The sequence below is a fragment of the Canis lupus genome, chromosome 16 (genome assembly GCF_011100685.1).
Source record: "Canis lupus familiaris isolate Mischka breed German Shepherd chromosome 16, alternate assembly UU_Cfam_GSD_1.0, whole genome shotgun sequence".
NCBI classification, from domain to species: domain Eukaryota; kingdom Metazoa; phylum Chordata; class Mammalia; order Carnivora; family Canidae; genus Canis; species Canis lupus.
In genome coordinates, this window is record NC_049237.1 from 27,764,491 (window position 1) to 27,786,786 (window position 22,296).

Genomic DNA, 22,296 nt, shown 5'->3' on the forward strand with positions numbered 1-22,296 from the left:
ACCCAGGTTTGCTACTCTCATTAAGTCCACCACCAACAAATACATATGGAACATCTTCTGAGTAACATCCTGAGCTTGTCTGACACAGAGATGGGGTCCTTGCCCTGGTATAGTTTGGAAACTAGTTAGAGACAAAGAGTAAAAAAAAAAAAAAAAAAAAAAAAAAAAAGTGACTAACAAAGTTAAGTCTCAGATCAATGGGATAGACCAGATCAAGAGAGTTCCAGGGAAAAAAAAAGAGAGAGAGAGTTCCAGGGGCTGTCAGGGCTGGGAGTGGCAGGGAAGGCCTATCTAAGGGGGGAGAGCATGAGTTTGGCCTTCTAACACAGCTGGAATGAGCATTTAAAATGAGGAAGGCCTGGAGTGGTTGGTTAAGCATCAGACTCTTAATCTCAGCTCAGGTCTTAATCTCAGGGTTGTGAGTTCAAACCCCCTACTGGGCTCCACACTGGATGTGAAACCTACTAAAAAAAATGAGGAAGACCCAATGGGTGAGCAGCTTATAAGGGAGGTTTACACCTATCTTAATCAGGAGCTATAAGGTATAAGGATGAAAGGATAGGCTTGTAGGGGAATAACCCTTTAACCATGGCTAAAGTTCATTTATTCTGCAAATACATGACCTCCTGCTTTTTATTTGGTTGTTAATTTATTCAACCATTCAACAAATATATATTGAATATTTACTCTGGCTAGCCAATAAATAGCTATTGAACTCCTACTATGGGAATGACACTGTGATGGTTACTGTTCTTTCACTTGCTGGTCAAATAGAGAAATAACTTAGACTACTTCCTTAAATTTGGAAGGAGGTTAATCTCATTCAGTATTCCAGCTTCCATAAGATTGAGGGTTTTGTGGGGTAGCAATGAAGTATACGTCCTACCTTCACTTACATACTGACTTTTTAAAAAGATTTTTTAAATTTATTTGAGAGAGAGAGAATGCGCATGAGTGGGAGGGGGCAGAGGGAGTGGGAGAGAATCCCAAGTAGACTCCCCCCTGAGTGTGGGGCTCAATCCCAGACCCTGAGATCCTGACCCTGAGCCTCTGAGCCAGAAGTCAGATGCTTAATGGACTGAGCCACCAAGGCACACTGAGGTAGTAGTCAGGAGTGGGAGAGAATCCCAAGTAGACTCCCCCCTGAGTGTGGGGCTGGATCCCAGACCCTAAGATCCTGACCCTGAGCCCCTGAGCCAGAAGTCAGGTGCTTAACTGACTGAGCCACCAAGGCACACTGAGGTAGTGACTTCTATTTGTGTAATACTTTAGTGTGCTGACATCCATTATTTATTTTTAAGATTTTATTTATTTATTCATAGAGACACACAGAGAGAGAGAGAGAGAGGCAGAGGGAGAAGCAGGCTCCATGCAGACAGCCTGAGGTGGGACTCATCCAGAGTCTCCAGTTTCACGCCCTGGGCTGCATGCAGTTGGCGCTAAACCGCTGCACCACTTATTTTAGTTGATTATCGTGACAAACTTCTGAGAGAGTCTCAATGTAATAGTTAAATAAGTCTTGATTTTTTTTCACATGTATGACTTGTCCAAAATCAAACAGTTCATAAGTAGGGGACCAGAATAGAGGCATCTTTCATACCTAGTGTGACATACTTCTCACCCTACCAATGGCCCCACCCTGGCAACCTGGGAGCCTCAGAAAAAATACAGACTCTTGGCTCCTTTCTGGCACATCTTGATTCCTTAGGTCTGAGTAGGTCCAGGAATTTGTATTTTTTATAAATTTCCCCAGAGAATTTATGTGCATTTGGATTAGGGAGCCGCAAGATTATAGATTATAGTGGCATTTAGACACTCTTCCTCGGGTTCCACAGAACCTTTTCCTCAGGTACTCTGGATGGATTCTGATTAATTTCCAAACCAATAACATGCCCGATTCCCACCACTCACTCTTTGCTTCCTAAAATTCACTGCAGGTTGAAGACTTCTGGAGGCCCAGAATGGTGCTGCAGCATTCGTAGCCCGCACCCCCCCCCCCCCCCCCAACCTCCGCTTCCCGGTAAACCACAAAAACCTAAACTCTGTGGCTGGGAACCGTGAGATGGGAGGGAAGGGTCCGAAGGGGGCGTAGACCTTCTCACGGATAAAATACAGCTTGTATTTATTGACTGTTAACTATGTGGCAGGCCCTCTCTTCATCCTCAACTCTAATGAAAAGCGCTATTATCCCCCCTTTTAGATGAGATGAGAAAACTGAGATTCGGAGCGAGAAGAGTCATTTCCCCAAGGCACGCAGTCAGTGCGACTCCAAGGCCGGTGCTGGCAGGGACACCCTCGGGACCACGGCGTCGCCCCCCCTCCCCCCCCTCCCCCCTCCGCCCCCCGCTCCTGTGTCCGCCGCCTGGACCCCGGGCGCCCAGCGGGCGGGGCTCCGAGGCCAGGCCCGCGCGCCCCGGACTCAGACTGCGGGGAAGCTGCCGCCGAGCGCCGCGCCGCCGAGCCCGCTCCCCGCGGTCGGGGGCCGCGGCTGGAACTACAAGGCCCAGCAGGCAGCAGCAGGGGGAGGAGGCGGGGGTGGGACTAGCGCGGGTGGGAGTGAGCGCGAGCCCTCGCGCCTCGCCGGCGCACAGCGCTCGGAGCGCTCCTGCGGGCACTGGTGCGGCGGCCTGGGCGGCGGGCGGCGGGCGGCGGGCGGCGAGCGGGAGCCCGGAGTCCGGTCCGGCGCGCTGCGGCCGGGGAGCCCGGGCCGTGCCCGAAGCCGGGCGGCGGCGTCCCGACCCGACCCGACCCGACTCCGCTTAGCGCATTGCGGCGACCTCGCCTTCCCCGGCCGCGAGCGCGCGCCGCAGCTGGAAAAGCCGCGGAAACCCAGGACTTTCCGCCGGTGCGAGGGGCGCACAGTCCCAGGGCTGCAGTCGGGCGCGCCGCGGGGCCGGGGCCCCCGCCGGGCGATGGAGCCCGGGCTGCGAGAAGCGTGAGGCGCCGCCGCCCGGTTCTGGAGAGGGGGCCGCAGGGTCTGGAGACCCCGGGCGGCGGACGGGAGCCCTCCCCCCGCCCCGCCTCCGGGGCACCAGCCTCGGCTCCATTGTTCCCGCCCGGGCCGGAGGCGCTGAGCCTCGAGCGCCGGCCGCGGGGCTCTCGCGGCTCCGCCAGGACCCGAGCGGAGCCCGGGGGCGGCGGGCCGGAGCCGGGGCCGCGGGCGCCCGCCCGCCCGCCCGAGCCACGGCGGACTCTCCAGCGGCGGAACCGCAGCGCCGAGTGAGGTAAGAGCCGCGGCGCCCGCAGATCCGGGGCGGGCTTGGCGTCCGAGCGGCCCCCGGCGCTGGAGCCTCCCGGCTGCGTGCTTCCCCGCCGCAGCCCGGGCGAGTCCGGCGCCTCCCTCCGGTCGTTACCCGCTGCCTGCGCCTCCCGACCCCCTCCCCGGCGCTCCGCGCCCCCCTTTTGTCTCCCCTCCCGGCTCGCGTCGCCTCCTGCGCCCCCTCCCCGCGCTCGTCCCGCAGCTCCTCCTGCCGCCCAACTTTTCCGCCAACTCGCGCCGGGGAGCTGGCGAGGCGGCGGCGGCGGCGAGTCCTGGGAGCGACCCGGCCCGGGCGAGGGCGAGGGCGAGGGCGAGGGCGGCGGCGGCCCGCGGTGTCCTCGGACCGAGGTGGGGAGGGCGCGAGCGGGCAGCGGTGGGGGGACTGCGTGTGCGTGTGTGTGCTGCATTCCGGCCCATCTCCTTCTAGTCCGCCAGTGGGGACTCCCCCCAATCCAGCAGGTAGCTGTGCGTGGGACGCTAAAGCCCCGGGGTCTTTCTAAGTCTTCCTCCACCTCGAGGGAAGTCTGGGGTCGCGCTTGGGGGTGGGCGGAGAGGGCCGAGAAGGGGGAAGGAAGAGGAGGGGTAGGTTAGCTTCTCCTGGAATAGGTTTTAAGGAGGTGTCGTCACCAAATGGCTGAATCTGCTATTGCAGAGAGCGAGAAAGGAATTCCCTTTTCCAGAGGGGGTTATCTTCTACTGAGTGGATCTCAGAAAGGGTCGGAAGTTTGTGGAAGGGAGGGCGCCCAGCGGGTGATGTTAAGCCCCATTATGGGGTCGCGGGGGGGGAGGGGAACGTTCGGTTCCAAGCTGGTTCGAGGAGGTGGGGGAAGGGATGAGGGTTTGGCCGGTGCGGTGCACTCGGCCGCGCTGCATGTTGCTTCTCTGGCTCAGACCCTCTGCCCACCCCGCTCCCGCCTCCCGTTATGTGTGGGGTTGGGAACAGAGGAACCCTCGTTTGCAGAGAAATTTATTGACATTGCGGATGGATGGAGTTCGTTGAGCACATAACCTATGAAGGCAGCCAGACCCCCTCGGGCGGGGGTGGCGGGGGTGGTGGTGAAGCTTCCTTCTCCTTTCTGGGCCCAGAAAAAAAAAAAAAATTTCTGCGGTATCTTCCTCCCCTAACACTTTTTCCCCCCATTTTCCAGATGTAGCCGCCGCATCTGGTTTCGTTTCACCCCACACCGCAGCCCCATTAACATTTCCCTCCCTTCCCCCTCACCCACATTAAAACTGGGATCCTTCCACTTGTCCTTACCACCTCCCTCCCTCAACATTTTTTGAGACTGAAGTTGAGGCGTTGGGATTTGCGGAGAAAAGAAAGTTACCCTGGGTCCCAAGTTATTTAGGATCTGAGGGTGGCGGCGCTCTCTCGATAGTGCCGGAAGAAGGCATCGTAGGAGATGGGGCCGGGGGGGGAGGGGGGGGGCTCTAGGGGGGTTGGCACTTGGCGAACGGGGCATGTGCTGGAGGTGGCCTCGTGGGTTGTGATTTGACCCAGAACTGGCTCTGATGGAAGTTTCTGGAACCAGAGCATTGCTTTTTCCGCCCCTTGGGTTGTCGCTGTAGCCGCCGGAGCGTCTGGCCCGGCCCGGCCCGGAGTCGCCGTCGGGTCTCTGGCCACCCGCTGGTGGCCTCCTGCTCGCCTTTCCACCCTCCCCGAGCGAGCCGGGGCGCAGCTGCGGGGGACGCGCGAGGGGCGCGGATGCTCTTGCCGCCGGGGGCTCTCCCTGTGCGTTTGAAGGGAGTTAGTGGGCCGCGGCCCCTGGAAGCTAACGTGGGACAATCTGCTTCTTAACGGCTCCAGGTTTGAAAGCGGGCATTGCATCGTTGGGGGTTCTTGTGGGTTTGTTTTCGGTTTTTGTGTTTTGGTTATATCCTTTGAGGTAGGAAGGCACCTTATGGTCCAAGTTGCGCGAGGGCGGGGAGAGCCGGTCCCTCTCACCCTCTCTTTACCAGTCTCTTTCAAATTGAAAACACTTCTCTGGTTTCCTCCTTTGGGCGGTAGTTTTGGAGGCTGTAATGAAATCGCACTTTCTCTAGACATGGTAATTAAGGTGACTGTTTCCTCCGCAGATGTGCCCTGCCCTTTGCACCTCCGGACCAGAGCTTTTTTTGGAATACCGTCTAAACCGTAGAATCTTAGCCTTGAGACTGTTTAGCAGAAAGTGGCCATTTTTCCTGCTTGGCCCAGGTCCCCGGTTCCATCTCTGAGGCTTTAAAAACTAAGTAGCAGGGCCCCCGGGGGACGAGCCTCTGTCTAGCTAATTACCCCCAAGCCTGGGTCATCTCCCTTCCTTTCAGTGACCAAAGGGGAGACCCATTGCCTTTGGCCTGCCCTGCCCTGATGGCCTGCCTCTCTGATGACTTGTTTACATATTTCCCCCCAGTTGATGGGGAGAGGCTCCAGGGCTGCCACTGACCCCTGGAAGAACACAGGGTGTTTGGGGACTGGGAGGTTGCTGGGGCCTGGCTCCAGCTGGGATGGTTCTGTACTGCATTAGTGACGAGCTCCTTGAAATATCTGTTGCATTCAGTCTTAGTCATCACTAAGTGTCAGCTTTTTAATGAGGGCCATCCGGTGGAAGAGCTGCTTGGCCATGGGTGGCTTTGCTGCCTGCTTTTGACTATGCCTGTACAAATGCCCATTTTGTGGGCATCTTCACAAAATGGGATTTGGCCCAGAGTGGGCACCACTTATTTTGGTTCCAAAGTAGGCAGCCTTGGGTGTTTCTTTTCCTTTGGCCTCTGGCCACGGAGGTTGTTAGAAAGTTCCAATAGAATAGCAAGTGAAGCAAAAGCATAGGAAGAAGTAGAGGAGGAGCATTGCAGATACTGTTATTGTTCATCTGTCTTTAGGGAAATTAGAATACATCCAGGCATCCCTATGCGTGAGCTGGCTTTAGCCTTGTCGGACTCCAGACGGCAGGAAGAGCGCACTGAACATTGAGTAGACAGACTCCAGCCATGGAGACCCAGGGAAAAAGCCATGGGTTTTTGCTTTTAGTTGTGTGCTTTGTGCTTGGGCTGTTGTCCTGAAAAAAATAGACTCCTGAAATAGAAGATTTGCTCCTGTGAGCTTGGGCCGTTAACAGCCAGCTTCTACAGACGCACTCTTCTTGCCTCCATTTTTAAATCTCTTTCATCTAAATGTCTTTTAGGGAAGAGCTTCCTGGTAAAGTTTGCGCCTGTTGCTGCTAGAGGCAAGGGAGGTAGAATTGATTCAAATGTCTTGTTCTGAAAAAAGCCTCATCCCTTGAGATGAGTTTAATTTCCTCTTGGGAAATTTGTCTTGCGTTTGCCTTCCCAAGAGCTATGTCAGAGGTCTGAATGCACCAGAGACTGGTGGGAGTCCAGATGTGGAGCTTTAGAGAAGACTCTGCTGTTTCCAGAGAGGATTTTTTTTTTTTTTTTTTTTTCCAGAGAGGATTAAGTACCACACTTGGGCTAGGATATTCGCTTTTCCCCCTAAGGTTGCATCTACCTGAAGCAGACATTCTCTCCTCACTACCTCTCCAACTCGCAATTAAAGAAGATATATTTGGTCCTCCCCCCCCCCCTCCCCCCCACCAAGTAGATAGCTGTTACCTGAGTGAACAACTCCAAGGATATGATGGTGGTCCACCAGTCCATTTTGTCTTCAAATGCAAGGTTTCCCGGATTATGGTGGAGTAGGTAGTGTTTCACTTATTAATTTTTGGTATAGCTCATTCCCAAGGACATTTGGACACTTTTTTTTTTCAACAAATTAATAAGTCTTCAAAGAAATCAATGTTTTGGTGTTAACTTCCTTAAGTCTGAAGAATCAAAATGTATAGAAGATGTCTCATTTGCAAGAGTATCTGTAAGAGTTTCTTTTCAATTGGCCTTTCTTTCATTCACTTATTCACTTAACAAATCTGTCAGCATCTGCCGTGTACATCTTGGGAACTAAGTGTATTAGTGAAAGTTAGGCACAAACCCTACTTCTTAAGGAGCTTGTGAGCTTTGGAAATTCAGAAGAATGAGATCCTTAGCTAGAAGGCTCAAAGACTTATGGAAGAGATAACTTCCTTTTTTTTTTTTTTTTTTGAGGTGAGATTCAGAGAATAAGAAAGCGGCGCCCCATTAAAGATGGTGGACGAGCAAAGAAGAGGGCAGAGCATGGAGATTGCGTAGGGTCATGCTGGCCCATAGAGATAGAACACATGCCACATGTGGTCTTAGATTTTCTAGTAGCCACGTTTGAAATTAAATAGAAAGAGGTGGAGCTTGCTTCTATTAATTAATTGGTTGAGATTTTAATGATCTATTTGATTTAGCCCCATATATCCAAAATGCTATCATTTGAACATGTAACCAATGTAAAAAATTATTGATAAGATACTTTCCCTTCTTCTTTTTTTTTTTTTTCCACACCAAGGTTTTTTTTTTTGTTTTGTTTTGTTTTGTTTTTTAATGATAGTCACAGAGAGAGAGAGAGAGAGAGGCAGAGACACAGGCAGAGGGAGAAGCAGGCTCCATGCACCGGGAGCCCGACGTGGGATTCGATCCCGGGTCTCCAGGATCGCGCCCCGGGCCAAAGGCAGGCGCTAAACCGCTGCGCCACCCAGGGATCCCCACACCAAGTTTTTGATGCCTGAGGTGTCTGTCCTGTATCTAGCACATCCTGATTCACATTAGCCACATTCCAAGGGCTCAGTAGCCAACAAGTGGCTAGTGAGTGACCACTGCCTGGGACACCTTGGTCTAGAATATAGGGTTTGAAGATGAATAGCAAAAAATACCTTTGTAAAGATAGGAAGTTTGAGTCCTCCTACCATCAGTTACCAAAGTGTCCTGAGAGTGCTGTCAAGGAGTGACTCAAAGCACCATGGTTATATATATGTCCTGCCGAAGTGAGCACTAAGCACCATGTTTATACTTCTTACACGTATTAGTACTTAGGAGAGGACAGGCATTTTCACCCATGCTATCTACTTGATCCTCATAACCACCTGTGATGGAGGCTGGGCAAATAACCCCCTTCGGTAAGAAAGTGTGTTTTTGTCCTCCCTGACACCAGTCCTCAGTGAGGACCCCTGTGCCCAGGTGGAATGGGGCTTCAATTCCCCAGAGACCTGCCCAGGTATGGAGAGGCTGAGGGTAGGGCCAGCTGCAGAGGCTCTGAAGAAGCTCAAAGACACCTGCAAGGCTGTAGGTCACATCTGTCCAGCTGTGAAGGAAGGAGACTGTCCCTCAGGGATTTCAAGAATTCATTAATTAGTAGCAGGAGAAGAAGTTGTGGTGAAGGAGAAGGTGGCACTTCCAGTGTCCCAGACAGCATGTGGATTGGTGGTTTGGGTCACTTTTCTTCAGGTTTGTGCAGTTGGGCCTCTGCCCACTGACCTTCTCATTCCAGGAGCTGGTGCTGCAAGGCTGGGTTTCTTGGCAACCTTTGTTTTACAGATGTGGGCCTGTAGGCCCAAAGGAAAGAAGAAAAAGAGACTTTAGCACCTTCTGGAGGGAGTTTGAGCTGGAAAGAAGCAGCCAGATTAGTTTTGAAGTACGCTGATAGCAGAGCTGAGAGAGGACATTCTGTCTCCAGCCCACCCCTGTGAGGAAGTGGGAAGGTTTTTCGGGGACAGAGTGGCGGAGTGGTGGTGGGAGCTGCCCATCTGCTACATTGTAAAGCAAGCTCCTTCGCCTGAGGATGATACCACCTTTCCCCATCTGATACTGAAGATTCATTCATTACCCTGGTGGTTCCTGTGGCACTTGGGTTCTCAGCTGAGTGTACGTTTCTGGGTGACAGGCCTGTATCCTTGGTTTGGTGTATTTTGGGGACATAGTGAGATGTAGGATATGGTTTAAGGATGTCCTCTAGGAAGCATCGCTTCTGTCCCAGGCCTGTGTCCTAAATGGCACATCTGTGATCTGCTTCGAAGAATCTTCTCTCAACCAGAGGAGTTGAGGTGCTCCTATCTCTGAGTTACCTTGGATCTGTCCGTGTCTATGTGGTTTCTTTGTGGCACAGGGACATTCTTTGGAGAAAACGAGCTTGCACCAGATAGAGCCCGATTCGATCACCTCCATTTGCTTTGTTGTCTCCTGTCCTTTAGCATCGAAAACGGGCGATGAGAGTCCTGGTACTGACCAGCTGCATGTCCTTGAGCAAAGTACTTGACCTCTTGTGGTCTCAGGTTTTCCATTGCTTAAAGAGGAATAATAATTCCTACCCACCCCCGCAAGCTTATATAGCAAGGATGAAATGAAGTTTTATAGGTAGAAATTTTACACTAGAATATGCTTGACACATAGAAGGTATTCAGGAGATGGTCTGTTCTGTCCCCTCAAGTCCCTTCCCTAAGTTTAGAAACTTGAAAGATAAATGTTTGTTTCTCCTGTGATTTGAAATCATTAAAAAATATAAGTAAAGCTTTGGGAGGGAGCTAGCGGTAGTACATGTGTCCACCCGCTGGCAAGCATGTGTGAACGAAGCCAAGAATCTGGGGAGTTTTCTGCCAACCGGGACTGACTCACTTGCGGTGACCACCTCACGAGGGGCCCTGTCTGGCTCCAGGGAGGCAGGGCTGAGGCACCACATTAGGGCATGTTCCGGGGAAGTGGATTTTCTTGAGTAACTGGGATGGCTCCCTGGAGCATGTAGGACAGAAGCCACTTGGTGTATGGAGATGTCACCCCTACCTATCCCAAACAGGGCCCAGAAAGTCTTATCACTTGGTAAATGTTTAGGAGCAGGAGTCCTGTTCCTTAAGATCCTTGGGGGTTGTTTTCAATTTTTCCAGCCCCAATCTGAGAAGGATAAAGGCTGCTGCAGTCTGTGCTTTTTTTAAAAAAATATATTATTTATTTATTTATTTGTGAGAGATACACAGAGAGGCAGAGACATAGGCAGAGGGAGAAGCAGGCTTCATCGGGGAGCCCGATGCAAGACTCAATCCCAGGACCCTGGGATCACGACCTGAGCAGAAGGCAGATAGATGCTCAACCGCTGAGCTACCCATGTGCCCCAATCTGTGCTTTTGTGAATGGGCCCTGGCAACAACCTCTGATTCCTCAGTATGACCTTTGTGGGCCTACTTTCTGGGTTCGTTGCTGCTGGATGTTAGCTGTCACCTTTCAGCGTGGGGGAAGAATGCTGCATCTGTCTTCTGGCTCTGTGCTCTGAGGTCTTTTATAAGTTGGTAAGAGTTGTGTTCTTTCTATATAGGAGGTTAATAGGACCAGAGTTCCCTATGGTGCATGTAGTTTTAGAGATCAAAAGACAGAACCCAGGTGATCACTTATTTCAGCTTCCTGGCTCTGTAGGTCCAGAGAGGGTCAGCCTGGTCCTTGGCTCCAGTTTCCTAGTCCTTGGTTTGTTCCAGAATTCTTCACCTGGTTTGTCCTAGAGGAAGTGGGGTCTGTACTGAGTCACCAGCACACTCAGGCCTCCTGCAGCTCCACCAGGCTCTGGAGCCCTTGCCCATGAAGTGGCAGGACTCCTTGGGACTTTCACAAGCCTCTTCCTTTTCCTAGCACAAACGATCTTGGGGCTTATGCTTCTAAGGACTTTGTGACAATTTTCCCAGCAAGGCTTGCACGTAGCCCACTCTCAGGAAGTAGTTGTAGAGCTGAACCAAAGTGCTATTTTGTCTAATTAAGGTCTATAAGCTCGAATTCAGTATTGGGGCAGGACCACAGCTTTCTTCCTGCTTTCAGGAGTAAGTTGTTGCCTCAAGCACCCTTCTGGACAGGGTGACTCTGTGACATGCTTTAACTTCTTTTTCTCCTTGCCTTCCCACCTCCCAGGCAGGCCTTCCTAACTTTCTGGGTTTTTTTCTTTCCCTAGAGTCAGCTTGAAGAGGAAGATCAAGCTCAGGACGGAGTCCCCATGGAGGTGTGGAGCCTGGTCACCAACCTCTAACTGCAGAACTGGGATGTGGAGCTGGAAGTGCCTCCTCTTCTGGGCTGTGCTGGTCACAGCCACACTGTGCACTGCCAGGCCGGCCCCGACCTTGCCTGAACAAGGTAAGCCATAGGCTGAGGGGTCAGTCTGGACTCCTGGGCCTCAGAAACATAGCAGACTAGGACACCAGTGATGTGTTGACTGGGAAGGTTCTACCCAGGTGGAGCAAAGGGCTCCTTTTTGTGGCAGAGGCTTCCACAATACCTGGGCTGGTTTGGGTCTGGCTCAAGAAGTGACTTGACCTAAATACACCCTGCTTCGGCAGAAATTAGAAGTCACAAAGGCAAAAAAAAAAAAAAAAAAAAAAAAGAAGTCACAATGGCTAGTGACATCCATCTGCCAAAGGTGACATGCCTAGGGTGCGTTTGTGCTTTTCTCTTCCTGAAAAAAGAACAACTGATTGGGATCCAGGAGCTGGCTCCCTAAACTAGATGATCTATAAAATGGGGCCCAAGTGACATATGCGTTCGTTTGTTTGAAACTGGGATCAGGAGATGTTGAAGGATGTGGGAGCTTGATAAAGACCTCTGGCTTCTAAAAAATTATTCCAAAGACCCATCTTCTGTGAGGGCTGGTGTTCATGGCCACATGCCTGCCATTTTACCTTCCTTGACCATGTCAGACAGGCTCTGTTTGGAGGCCTGCTGAGAAGTTTGCTTTGGATATGCACCAGTGGGGGGATTTCAAAGAGAAGGAAAGCCAGGGAGCGTTATGGTGCCTGGGTGCTGGTGGACATCTGTGGCTTGTTGGAAATTCAGAGATTATGAGTAACGGGAGGGACTTGTTCATGGGATTTACTGGAGTTGTGAAAATACTTCATGGAGATTACAGGTACAACACACTTAGAAGGATCTGTGAGAATGTACTGCTGCCAAAGGGTAGTATGGCTTGTGACTCAGTGGCTGATCATATAAGTAGAGAGATTGGTGGGTGGTGGGTGAGAGACTCAGGTACATTTGACATGTGGCTGAGCTTAAGGGGGCACCTGTCTTAGCTGTCAGGACCTGTTTTGAGTGGTAAATCATGAGTGAGCATATTTGTCCCCTCACATGGTGATAGAGAAGGGCACACGAGACTTCACTGGAGCAGGCCGATTAATGTGGCATTCAGTAACAGAACAGAATGTTAGACTTGAGCTAGAACATGCCAGCGACCCAAAGTTGGAGAGATCATCTCTGCCCATTAGAGAATTTATTGTCAGGAAGAGACAAGTACAGAGGTAACTAAATACAGGTAGACCATGTTCAGATCACATGGTAGAGTCATAACAACACAGTGGGAATGCAGAGGAAGAAGAGAGCAGAGAGCATCTGACAGGGGTCTAGAGGTGTGGGTGGGAGTTTGTTTGGAAGAGGAGAATGAAGAGCATTCCAGGCAGAGTAGCAGGAGTAAGGTTACTTAGGCAGCATGTATAAGACATATACAGAACGAATATATGGTCTGGTGAGCAGGTGGTGGTAGGAAGTAACACCTAGAGAAACTGGGTTGAGTTAACATATGGAAGGCCTTAACACCCTGCTAAGGAAACTATACTTAAAGGGGTAGTTAGTGGGAATCTCAAAAAATTCTGAGCAGGTAGTGATGTGATCCAGCTTTCAGAAAATTAACCTGGCAGTTGAATTCGGGTGGATGGGAGGAAGACATCTATATTTGAATCCTGCTCAGCCCTTTAATGTCTGCATCACTTGCTTCAGCACATTACTCAGGCACACTAAGCCTTAGTTTGCTCATCTTTAAAATGAGGATGGTAATAAGCATTGAATGAGATAATTCAGATAAAGCACCTACAGTAAAGTTAGGACTGCTGCTACCACAGTTGCCAGATAGACGAATTAGATGTTTGTTTTAAGTGTCTAGCAAGGAGAAGAAAGCAGAATGTGAGGCATGAGATTGTAAAGGAAGGAAAAACTAGCAGACAATATAGAAATCGAATCTATGGGTTTCAGTAGGTTGGCTGTCTACTCTGGGTGACTAGAGATAGAGACAAAATGAAATGAGAGCAGAAGGAATTAGGACAGGAGGTTTATGAGGAGTAGAGATCTGGATCAGCCACAGTGTAGACGGCAGCAAGGGAGTCCAAAAAGCCAGGAGGGCTTGGATGAGGTTTGAGAATATGAATTCATCATGGGCGCTAAAGTATCTTTTTGTTGTTGTTTTTTTAACTTTCTCTAACAAACTCTTTTGTGCCTGAGAAATGGAGGGTGGAGAAAATGAATGGTATGGGTCTCAGGCCTGGACACTTGTACTCAGGAAGGGGATGTCCAAGGGTACAAGCCTTAGAACTTTAGGGTGAGGTGGGTGAGGTTCACTGAAGCCACTGGCCATGGATCCAAATGAGAAAGGAAGCCCAGGCAGTGATGGAGGGTGGAACGGGGTGGGGTGAGGGGGGTGGCGATGTCTTGAGGTAGAGGAAGCACAGGCCAGAAGCAGCAGGAGGAAACAGGGGAGGTAGAGGGGGTATGAGGAGGCTCTCTAGTGGTGAGGACTGAAGTTGGATCACCATTTTTAAAAGAATCAACTTAGCTGAGGTATAACTTACACTCTGGAAAATATACCAATTTTTAAGGGTACAGTTCAGTGTGTTTTGCTAAAAGTAACGTCCCATGTAACCACTACCCCAATCAAGAGAGGGAACGTTTTCATCACCTCTAGAACTTCTCTCTTGGCCCTCTGCATTCAGTGCCTGGTTTAGCACTGACCCCAGCAATCATGGATCTAGTTTTGGTTGTCATAGACCAGTTTTGCCTCTTGTAGAATTTCTGAAATGGCATTATGTGGCAAATGTGTAGCCATTCCCCTGTTGATGGCCATTTGGCTTAGCAGTATATTAAGATTTATTTATTTATTTATTTATTTATTTATTTATTTATTTATGAGAGAGCAGAATGAGCAAGCAAAAGAGCATGCACAGGGTGAGGGACAGAAGGAGAAGGAGACTCTCCGCTGAGCAGGGAGCCTGACATGGGACTCGATCCCAGGACCCTGGGATCATGACCTGAGCCAAAGGCAGATGCCTAACCTGGGTGGTGCCCAGTTTGGGTTATTATTAATAAAACTCCTGTGAACATCTGTGTATCAGTTCTTCTGTGGGCTTAAGCTTTGCTCAGTTGCCTTGGTTTTGATTTGGGCACCATTTCTTACTTTGACTCTTGGGAAAGTTTCTCTGTGTAGAACTTTTTTTTTTTTTTTTTAAAGATTTTATTTATTTATTCATGAGAGGCACACAGAGAGAGAGCGAGAGAGGCAGAGACACAGGCAGAGGGAGAAGCAGGCTCCATGCAGGGAGCCCAACGCGGGACTCGATCCCAGGTCTCCAAGGATCACGTCCTGGGCTGAAGGCAGCGCCAAACCGCTGAGCCACCCGGGCTGCCTATCTCTGTGTAGAACTTATAAAAATAAATAAATAAATAAATAAATAAAGATAATGAGTATCTGCTCCTGAGGTCCTTGTGACTGTCAAATAAGAGTGTATGCAAAGCTCTTATTAGTACAGGGCCTGGCACATGGTCCCTTAACAGTAAATAGCAGTTGTGGGTCCTTTTTCCTGGGACCCCACAGAAGACGCCACATGGTGAGGGGCTTGTTGTTTCCTGGGTGGCATAGAACACCTTAGGACACAGATGTGGAAATCCACTGGACTCAGAGGACACGCCCCCGTCTTGGTGCAGGGTTGCCCTTTCACAGAGCTTATCCCTCCTAAGTTTGTGATAGCAGAACACATGCCCCACAGTCTTCAGAGAACTGCTGGGAAATTGTAAGGGAAAATCTGTCTCTGTGCTTCGTAAACCATAAGGTACCTCACAAATATAAAGTATCATCGGATAGTCTTGGCCTTGCTGATTATTAAATAATAATGCTGCAATTGTCCTCAGAAAAGACTATAATCTGTGTATAAAGAGTTTGTCCAAGAGTTTAAACCCAAAACTCTGCTCCCACGGAGAGCTTTTCCCCTTTAGAAAGGCGTTCCTGTAATTGTGTGTGTGTGTGTGTGTGTGTGTGTTGGGAGCCCTTCCCCCAGTCTGCAAATGCTCCTAAGGGAGTGGGGAGGGCCTAGAGTTTCTGGCTGTCCTTGGAAAGTTGATTTAATAAGGGTTCCAGGAAAACCAACCTCCCTCCGTCCCTCCCTCTCCTTTCCTTTCTCTGGTTTGGGATCTTAAAGAAGCTAAGCTTGTTTCAGATCACGTCTTGAAGGAGGAGGCAGTGGTGTGGCTGGACCGAACCTGGGTTGTGGGCAGGCGGCAGAAGGCCCCTTTAGAAAGATAAGCACCAACTTGAAAGACATTTTGAACTTGGGGAGGGTTGTGTCTGTGTATTTTTCTCTCCTTTGGAATAAGACTTGGCGAAGCAAGTGGGTGAATCCAACACAGCTTGCGAGGCTGCTGCTTGCAGCTGGAGGTGGGAGTCCTTGAACGTGGGTGAAACACCCCAGACCCCTTGGCCCAGGGGACAGTATGAGGCTTGCAGTCTCCACAAATACTTGTCTACATACCCAGAAACCTGCAACTAATAAGCGATTTAATGGGCCCGGGTTTTACAGCTCCTCCCACCTACCCAGATTTGAAGGAGTCTGGTGGCCGGTTGAAGGGGGAGAGGTTACAGTTAATGGAAAAGCCGCACGTTTCCATTTCTGGCTGTAAGCCCCTCAATGCTGATGCCGGGAGTCACAAAGCAAGGCTTTGTCTTTGTGTTCCACAGAAACCTGCGCCCATGGGGGAGAAGCTACAAGCAGTGCCAGAAACATTGCCTCAGCTTCAGGTGGTAGGGCCCCCAAGGGGCATGGCCTTAGGGGGAGATGCAAATAGGTAGCACAGGGTATCCCACCACCAGCCTCAGGTAGGCTGCAGCCTATCGGTGTGGCCAGGGGACCCGTGGCTGGTGGCTGCCCTGGGACAGCATCCAGGATCCTTCCTCTGTCCAATCTGCCCCCAACATAATCTCTTCTTGTGAAAAGAACCTGTTTCCTTTGAATGCACACTGGATGTTCCAGTGGAGTTTCTTCACCCTCTGCCCAGAAGGCAAGTGAATTACATGGAGCAAAAGGAGACGTTGGGTGACCCACTTGAGGATAGGAGTGGAGGATTTAGGTGGTAGAAATCTGTAGAGTGCTCACCTACCAAGTTTCCCCAGAGGGTCCGCTCTGTCCCACACCCTCCTCCCCAGAGAGTGGAGGCTGGTGAGCCCTGGGAAGGGTGTGTTTGTGAGCGTTCCCAGAGCTGATCGGAGCAGGGTGGGGGTAGGGAGGACCCAGTGCCCGCTTGTGAGAGAACGTGAAGGAGGAGCACTCACGTGTCCCGCTTGACCACGCTGGGCAAGTGCAGCAAAGCCACTCCAGGGCTATGTTCTTGGCTCTGGCTTCTGCATTGCTACACTATTAGCTTCACTGATTTTCCACTCTGGCTCTGCCAGCCAGCTCCCCGAAGTTAGGGAGGAGGAATTTCTCAGGGAAGAACAAATGGCTGTCCAGAGCCCTTGCTGCGGGTGGGGGAGGGGAGGGAGCTCAAACAAAGAATCAGGCTGGGATTTTGTCACCTGGTTTCTTCGACTACCTGGAGTCTGGGGTGGGCAGGAACTGCAGAGAGAGTGCCAGGGATTCCTTTGGAGTCTGTGGCCCCAGCATGGAGGTTAGTTAGGTCAGCAGGGCTCAGCCCCGGTGCTTGCTCCTGGTCAGGCAGAAGCAGTGAGTGATGGCTTGTGTCTGGGACCGTGATGGATGGCCTTGGGAGAAGTGAGTTCTGGGGAGTCATTATCCAAGAGGGCGAGGTCCAGGGGTCAGAGAGCCTGACCAGCAGCTGCGCCCTGTTTTCACAGTGCCTGTTCCTCTGGGGCCACTGGGGGCTCCGGCTTACCCTGTAGACCCCACCTTTGCCTCTTCCTTCCTTTCCCGAAGCCTGGAAACGAGACAACTGTGTCCCTGCTGACCGGGGAAAGTCCAGCTGCTCTGGTGTTCCTGGTCTCCCGAGTTCAGCAGCCCTGTTCAGGCGTCCCCGTTCATTCTGGAAAGATGGCTCTTTTACAACCTACTGCAAACATTCTCTTCTCTCCGTCCACCCTGCCGCCATCTCAGGCCCCAAGGGGATTAGCCAAAAGCTAAGTGCTCTACCTGGGCCCTTGAGGGCCCAAACTGTTTCCTCTCAGGAGAAGCCCTCTGGAGTCTGGGCTTGCTCTCTGATTTCCAGCTGGCAGCAGCCAAGTAGAAGGAGACAAATTGCCTGAAGCCCCCCATGGTAGACTGTTGGCTTCCAAATGGTAGCTCCTGTCCTCAGAGTTCCCCTTCCTGGTTCTCACTTTGCTTGGACTCTCCCCTTTCCCCTTGCCAATCTAGGCACCCACCACCTTTATTTAAAGACTGTTCTGTGCACACTGGGCAGGGTAAGGGTAAGGCGTCTGTCCAGCTAGTGCCAAGCTCTGAAAAAGACTGGCTGTGTCAGAGCTTGATACTCAATGCTCCTTCCTCATCCCACATAGTGTTGTGTCCCTGAGCCTCCTGGGATGGGTTGTGTAAAAGAAGGTGAACGTTGGGGCAGCCGGCCCTGCCATTTGGGTGAACATGGCTGTGTCTCCCTGGCCCTGGATGCGTAGGCCCATGGAGCCTCTAGTGGGTGCCTCAGTGCTTCTGAGCTTAGGCAGGCAGAGAGGTTAAAATCCACCAACAATGAACTTCCAAATATGTAATCAACAAAGTTTAATTTAGAGCTTAGCCCTTCTGTGTTTCCTCTAGAATTAAAAACTAGTCTCTGGCTAATGGTCCCTTCAAGGTTCATTCACAGACTTCACAGATTTTACACTCTCCCTCTCTCCCTCCTTTCCTTCCTTTCTGCCTCTTTCTCTCTTCCATCCATCCATCCATCCATCCATCCATCCATCCATCCATCCGGCCAAACGAGACTCTTCTTTTCCTTTGTTTTATATGACATAATCATTTATACATAACTGTTGTTTATCTGGGCCCCTTAGCAGGAAATGTTCATCCCTATCTTTTTCTCCTTCCTACTCTTAGTTGAGGGTTTAGCTTGTGTTTAGCCTAAGGCCTCGCTTGAAAGCTACCTCTCCCTTGAAGCCTTCCTGCATCTCCAAGTTAATCACTCTTTTTTTTCCTCCTTTCTGTTGAACTTTCAGTCTAGTACTTGGCCTTACATTATATAGAGCTGTTTTGTTTTTTGTTTCTTTTTTAACATGGTTATTTCCTCCTTTAGAGAAAGAAAGAATGTTGTCATTGCCCTTTTAAAACATGGATATTCGGGGCTTCTGGGTAGTTCAGTCCGTTAAGTATCTGAGCATCTGCCTTCAGCTCAGGTCATGATCCCCAGGGTTTTGAGATCAAGTCCCATGAGCCCCACAGGTTCCCTGCTCAGCGGGAGATCTGCTTCTCCTTCTCCTGCTGCCCCTCCCTCCACTTGTGCACTCTTGCACTCTCTCAAATAAATAAAATATTTTAAAAAATGGATATTTGATATGTTGCTGAGGTTTATCATAGGAAGTTTAGAAAATATAGATGTGTGAAAAGAAAAAGAAAAACTTATATTACCAGCATCTAAAAATAATCATTGCTGGGGCATGTGGGTGGCTCTGTCAGGTAAGTGTCTGACTCTTGATTGGGCTTAGGTCATGATCTCAGGGTCGGTAGATCAAGCCCTGCTTGCTCTACACTCAGTAAGCGAGGAGTCTGCTTGGGATTCCAACCCCAACCCCACCCCCAACCCCTCATCCCGCCCTTCTCTGCAAGCATGCACCCATGTACTCTTTGTCTCTAAAAAAATAAACGAATCTATAAATAAATAAAAATAATCACTGTTTACTGTGAATCCATTTCTTTAGACTGTTTTTCTTGAATTTATACAAACATGACTTTCCAAAAATGGGATTTATATGGTATATACTGGTTTTTAACTTAATCATGTAGTATTTTTTTTTTTTAAGTAAGCTCTGTGCCCAACATGGGGCTTGATCTCATGACCCTGTGATCAAGAGCCACATGCTCTACTGACTAAGCCAGCTAGGTGCCCCAAGCATGTACTATTTATTGCCATGCAAAGAACATTTTTCATTGTGCTTTATAACTACATAGTATTCCATTGTATGAGTGTGCAAAATTTATATATTTACCCAGTCCTCCACTGTTGGACAATTAGATTATTTTCAATAGTTCGCACTTAAATGAGCATACTTTTACATCTAAACTTTGTCTATGTAGCCAAGGATATTCACATTCTTTGTTTTTTGTTTTTTTTTTTTTGTTTTGTTTTGTTTTGTTTTTTAAGATTTTATTTATTTGTAATAGAACACACGCACAGGAGAGAGCATGAGCGCTGGGGGCAAAAGGAGGGGGAAAGGTGGACTTGATCCCAGGATCATGTTGAACCAAAGGAAGACACTCAGCTGACTATACCACCCAGGGGCCCTGGATATTTACATTCTAAAAGTTTTGATTGCATACAGCCAGATTGCCCCAGAAAGATTATACCAGTAAAGGTCTTTTAAAATAATAATTGGTAAATATTATTTATTACACCTTCACACTCTGTATGCTTTGCATTTTTATGTCTTTACACCGATCTCATGCCATACGTTTTATTCCCGTAATCAGATGAGGAAACTGGGATCTAAGGAGTTAAGTAACTTGTCTGAGGTCATAGTTAGTGAGAGATGGAACTGGGATTCAGACTCAGTTAGATCTAACATTGGTATTTTTTTCCAGTGTATTACACTGTGTCCCTATGTCAAATTGGGTTTCTCCCCCAAACTTCAGGCTGACCAACATTTGAATTTGCCAGGTCAGCTCCTTTTTCTCTCACAGGAATCAGGGTCTCCCTTCCTTCCTTCCTTCCTTCCTTCCTTCCTTCCTTCCTTCCTTCCTTCCTTCCTTCCTTCCTTCCTTCCTTCCTTCCTTCCTTCCTTCCTTCCTTCCTTCCTTCCTTTGTGATTTTATTTATTTATTTGAGAGAGAGAAAGCATGAGCTAGGGGAGGAGCAGAGAGAGAGGGAGAAGCAGATTCCCCACTAAGCAGGTAGCCCAACAAGGGACTCTATTCCAGGACCCCAAGGTTGTCACAGCCTGAGCTTAAGGCAAACACTTAACTGATTGAGCCACCCAGATGCCCCTCCACCTCCCTTTCTGGGGTGGTATGAACATATGTGTGATTGGAGTAAGGGCAGCTGGAGATGCTTGCCTTATGCTGTTTCTTGTGTGACATTCTGCTCTCCACTCAGAGGTTATGCATGGGTCATAGGTCTGTGAGCTGCCCTAATGGAAGGGGTTCCCTAGCCTAGAATAATCAGTAAAACAAAAACCCCATTGAGGCCACATTTTCCACTGTAGCTAAGCTCTCCTCCTTGGAATAGGTCTAGGATCAGAGGTCCTCCAAGTGTCAGATGACACACTGGAGTTTTCTTTGTAGGTCACATTTATTCCAGAATGTAGTGGTGTCGCCCAGACACATAAACCACCTACATTGCCTTGCAAATGGTTGTGGTCCCAACAATGTCTGATGGGTGGAAATAAACCTGTCAGAAGGTTCAGTGTTGCAGAGCATTGCAATTGTTTTGAGGCTACCAGTATATATATTTTTAAGACACGAAGAAATACAAAAGAGAGGAGAGACAATCCTGAAAAGTTTGGTTATCTTAGTGTTTTTATATTCAACACATTAATGTTTTAAACAAAAATTTATAATGTAGATGAACTAGTCACAAAATAATTATAGGATTTTAAAAATATATATTATAGTATATTGTATGCAGTATACCCCAGGAATAGGGCACAGATTTATTAAAACGCTTTAGTAAATATTTTCTTCCAGTTCTGTTGATAACTACCCATGTAACCTTTTGGGGAAAAAAAATACCAAAAGTCTTGGAGGTCACTCTTGAATGGTAGGCCCAAGACAAATGCCTTCCCTACTCCTAGCCTCAATGTGGGTGAGGCCCAGCCCTGGCTAGTGTTATTCTTGTTTTTTTTATTTATTTATTTATTTATTTATTTATTTATTTATTTATTTATTTATTTATTTATTTATTTATTTTTAAGATTTTATTTTTTTATTTGAGAGAGAGCAGGAATGAAGGGGGTATGGGGGGAGGAGGCAGGCTCCCCACTGAGCAAGGACCTGGATGTGGGGCTCAAACTTAGGACCCTGAGATCATGGCCTGAGCCAAAGGCAGCTGCTTAACCAATTGAGCCACCCAGGCGCCCCCTGGCGAGTGTTATTCTTAGCAGACATATGCAGACAGTAAATGACTCATTTAAGAAATGTCATCAAGACTGCATCAAGTAAGGACATAAAACCCAGCTCATGAGGACATTTGAAACCATAGGACAGGAGCCCTTCCCTAAAGCACAGAGACAGATTCACCATCATTTGTGGGCTGTGACGTGTGTATGTGTGTGTGTGTGTGTGTGTGTGTGTGTGTACATACATCATGAAGGCAAAGGTTTTGTTTTGTGTTTTGTTCACTTCAGTACTTTCGAACATCAGATTACATATTAGGTGCTCAGTACTTTCTGAACAAATAAATATATCCATGGAACAATCCATTTTCTTTTTTTAAAAAAAGATACCGGGGATCCCTGGGTGGCGCAGCGGTTTGGCGCCTGCCTTTGGCCCGGGGCACGATCCTGGAGACCCGGGATCGAATCCCACGTCGGGCTCCCGGTGCATGGAGCCTGCTTCTCCCTCTGCCTGTGTCTCTGCCTCTCTCTCTCTCTCTGTGACTATCATAAATAAATAAAAATTAAAAAAAAAATTTTTAAAAAGATACCTAAAACTTGTAGTTTTTTTTTTTTTTTAAGAAAATGAGAAAATAAATATTTTTTTTATTCATGAGAGACACAGAGAGGCAGAGACACAGAGGGAGAGAAGCAGGCTCCCTGCGGGCCACCCAGGTGGCCAAATTTGTAGTTTTAAAAAAGGGACAGCAGGAATAAAATCCTTTCAACAGAAAGATAAGGAAAGTAATTGAGGGTTACTACTACCACATTTGGAGCACTTTATTTCAGCTAATGTAGTGATTCTTGGGTGTTTGAGGCACAGCAACACCTGGCTGGCTTGTTTAAACCCATTGCCTCACCATGCTTCCTTCCCAGAGCTCCCGATTCTGAAGCAGGGCCCGAA

At 49.1% G+C, this 22,296-nt stretch overlaps 1 protein-coding gene across 10 annotated transcripts in view; it reads left to right on the forward strand.

The window, feature by feature from the left end:
- Positions 1-3,135: 3,135 nt before the first annotated feature.
- The window catches only part of FGFR1 (fibroblast growth factor receptor 1), a 50,636-nt gene continuing 31,475 nt past the window's right edge, over positions 3,136-22,296 (forward strand). For 5 of the 10 annotated variants that reach the window (XM_038560056.1, XM_038560057.1, XM_038560060.1 and 2 more), the window contains exons 1-2: positions 3,148-3,224; positions 11,073-11,251. In XM_038560056.1, coding sequence (XP_038415984.1) covers positions 11,161-11,251 — 91 coding nt within the window. In that variant the 5' untranslated portion in view covers positions 3,148-3,224; positions 11,073-11,160. The other 5 variants (XM_038560058.1, XM_038560059.1, XM_038560055.1 and 2 more) reach the window with 4 other exon arrangements.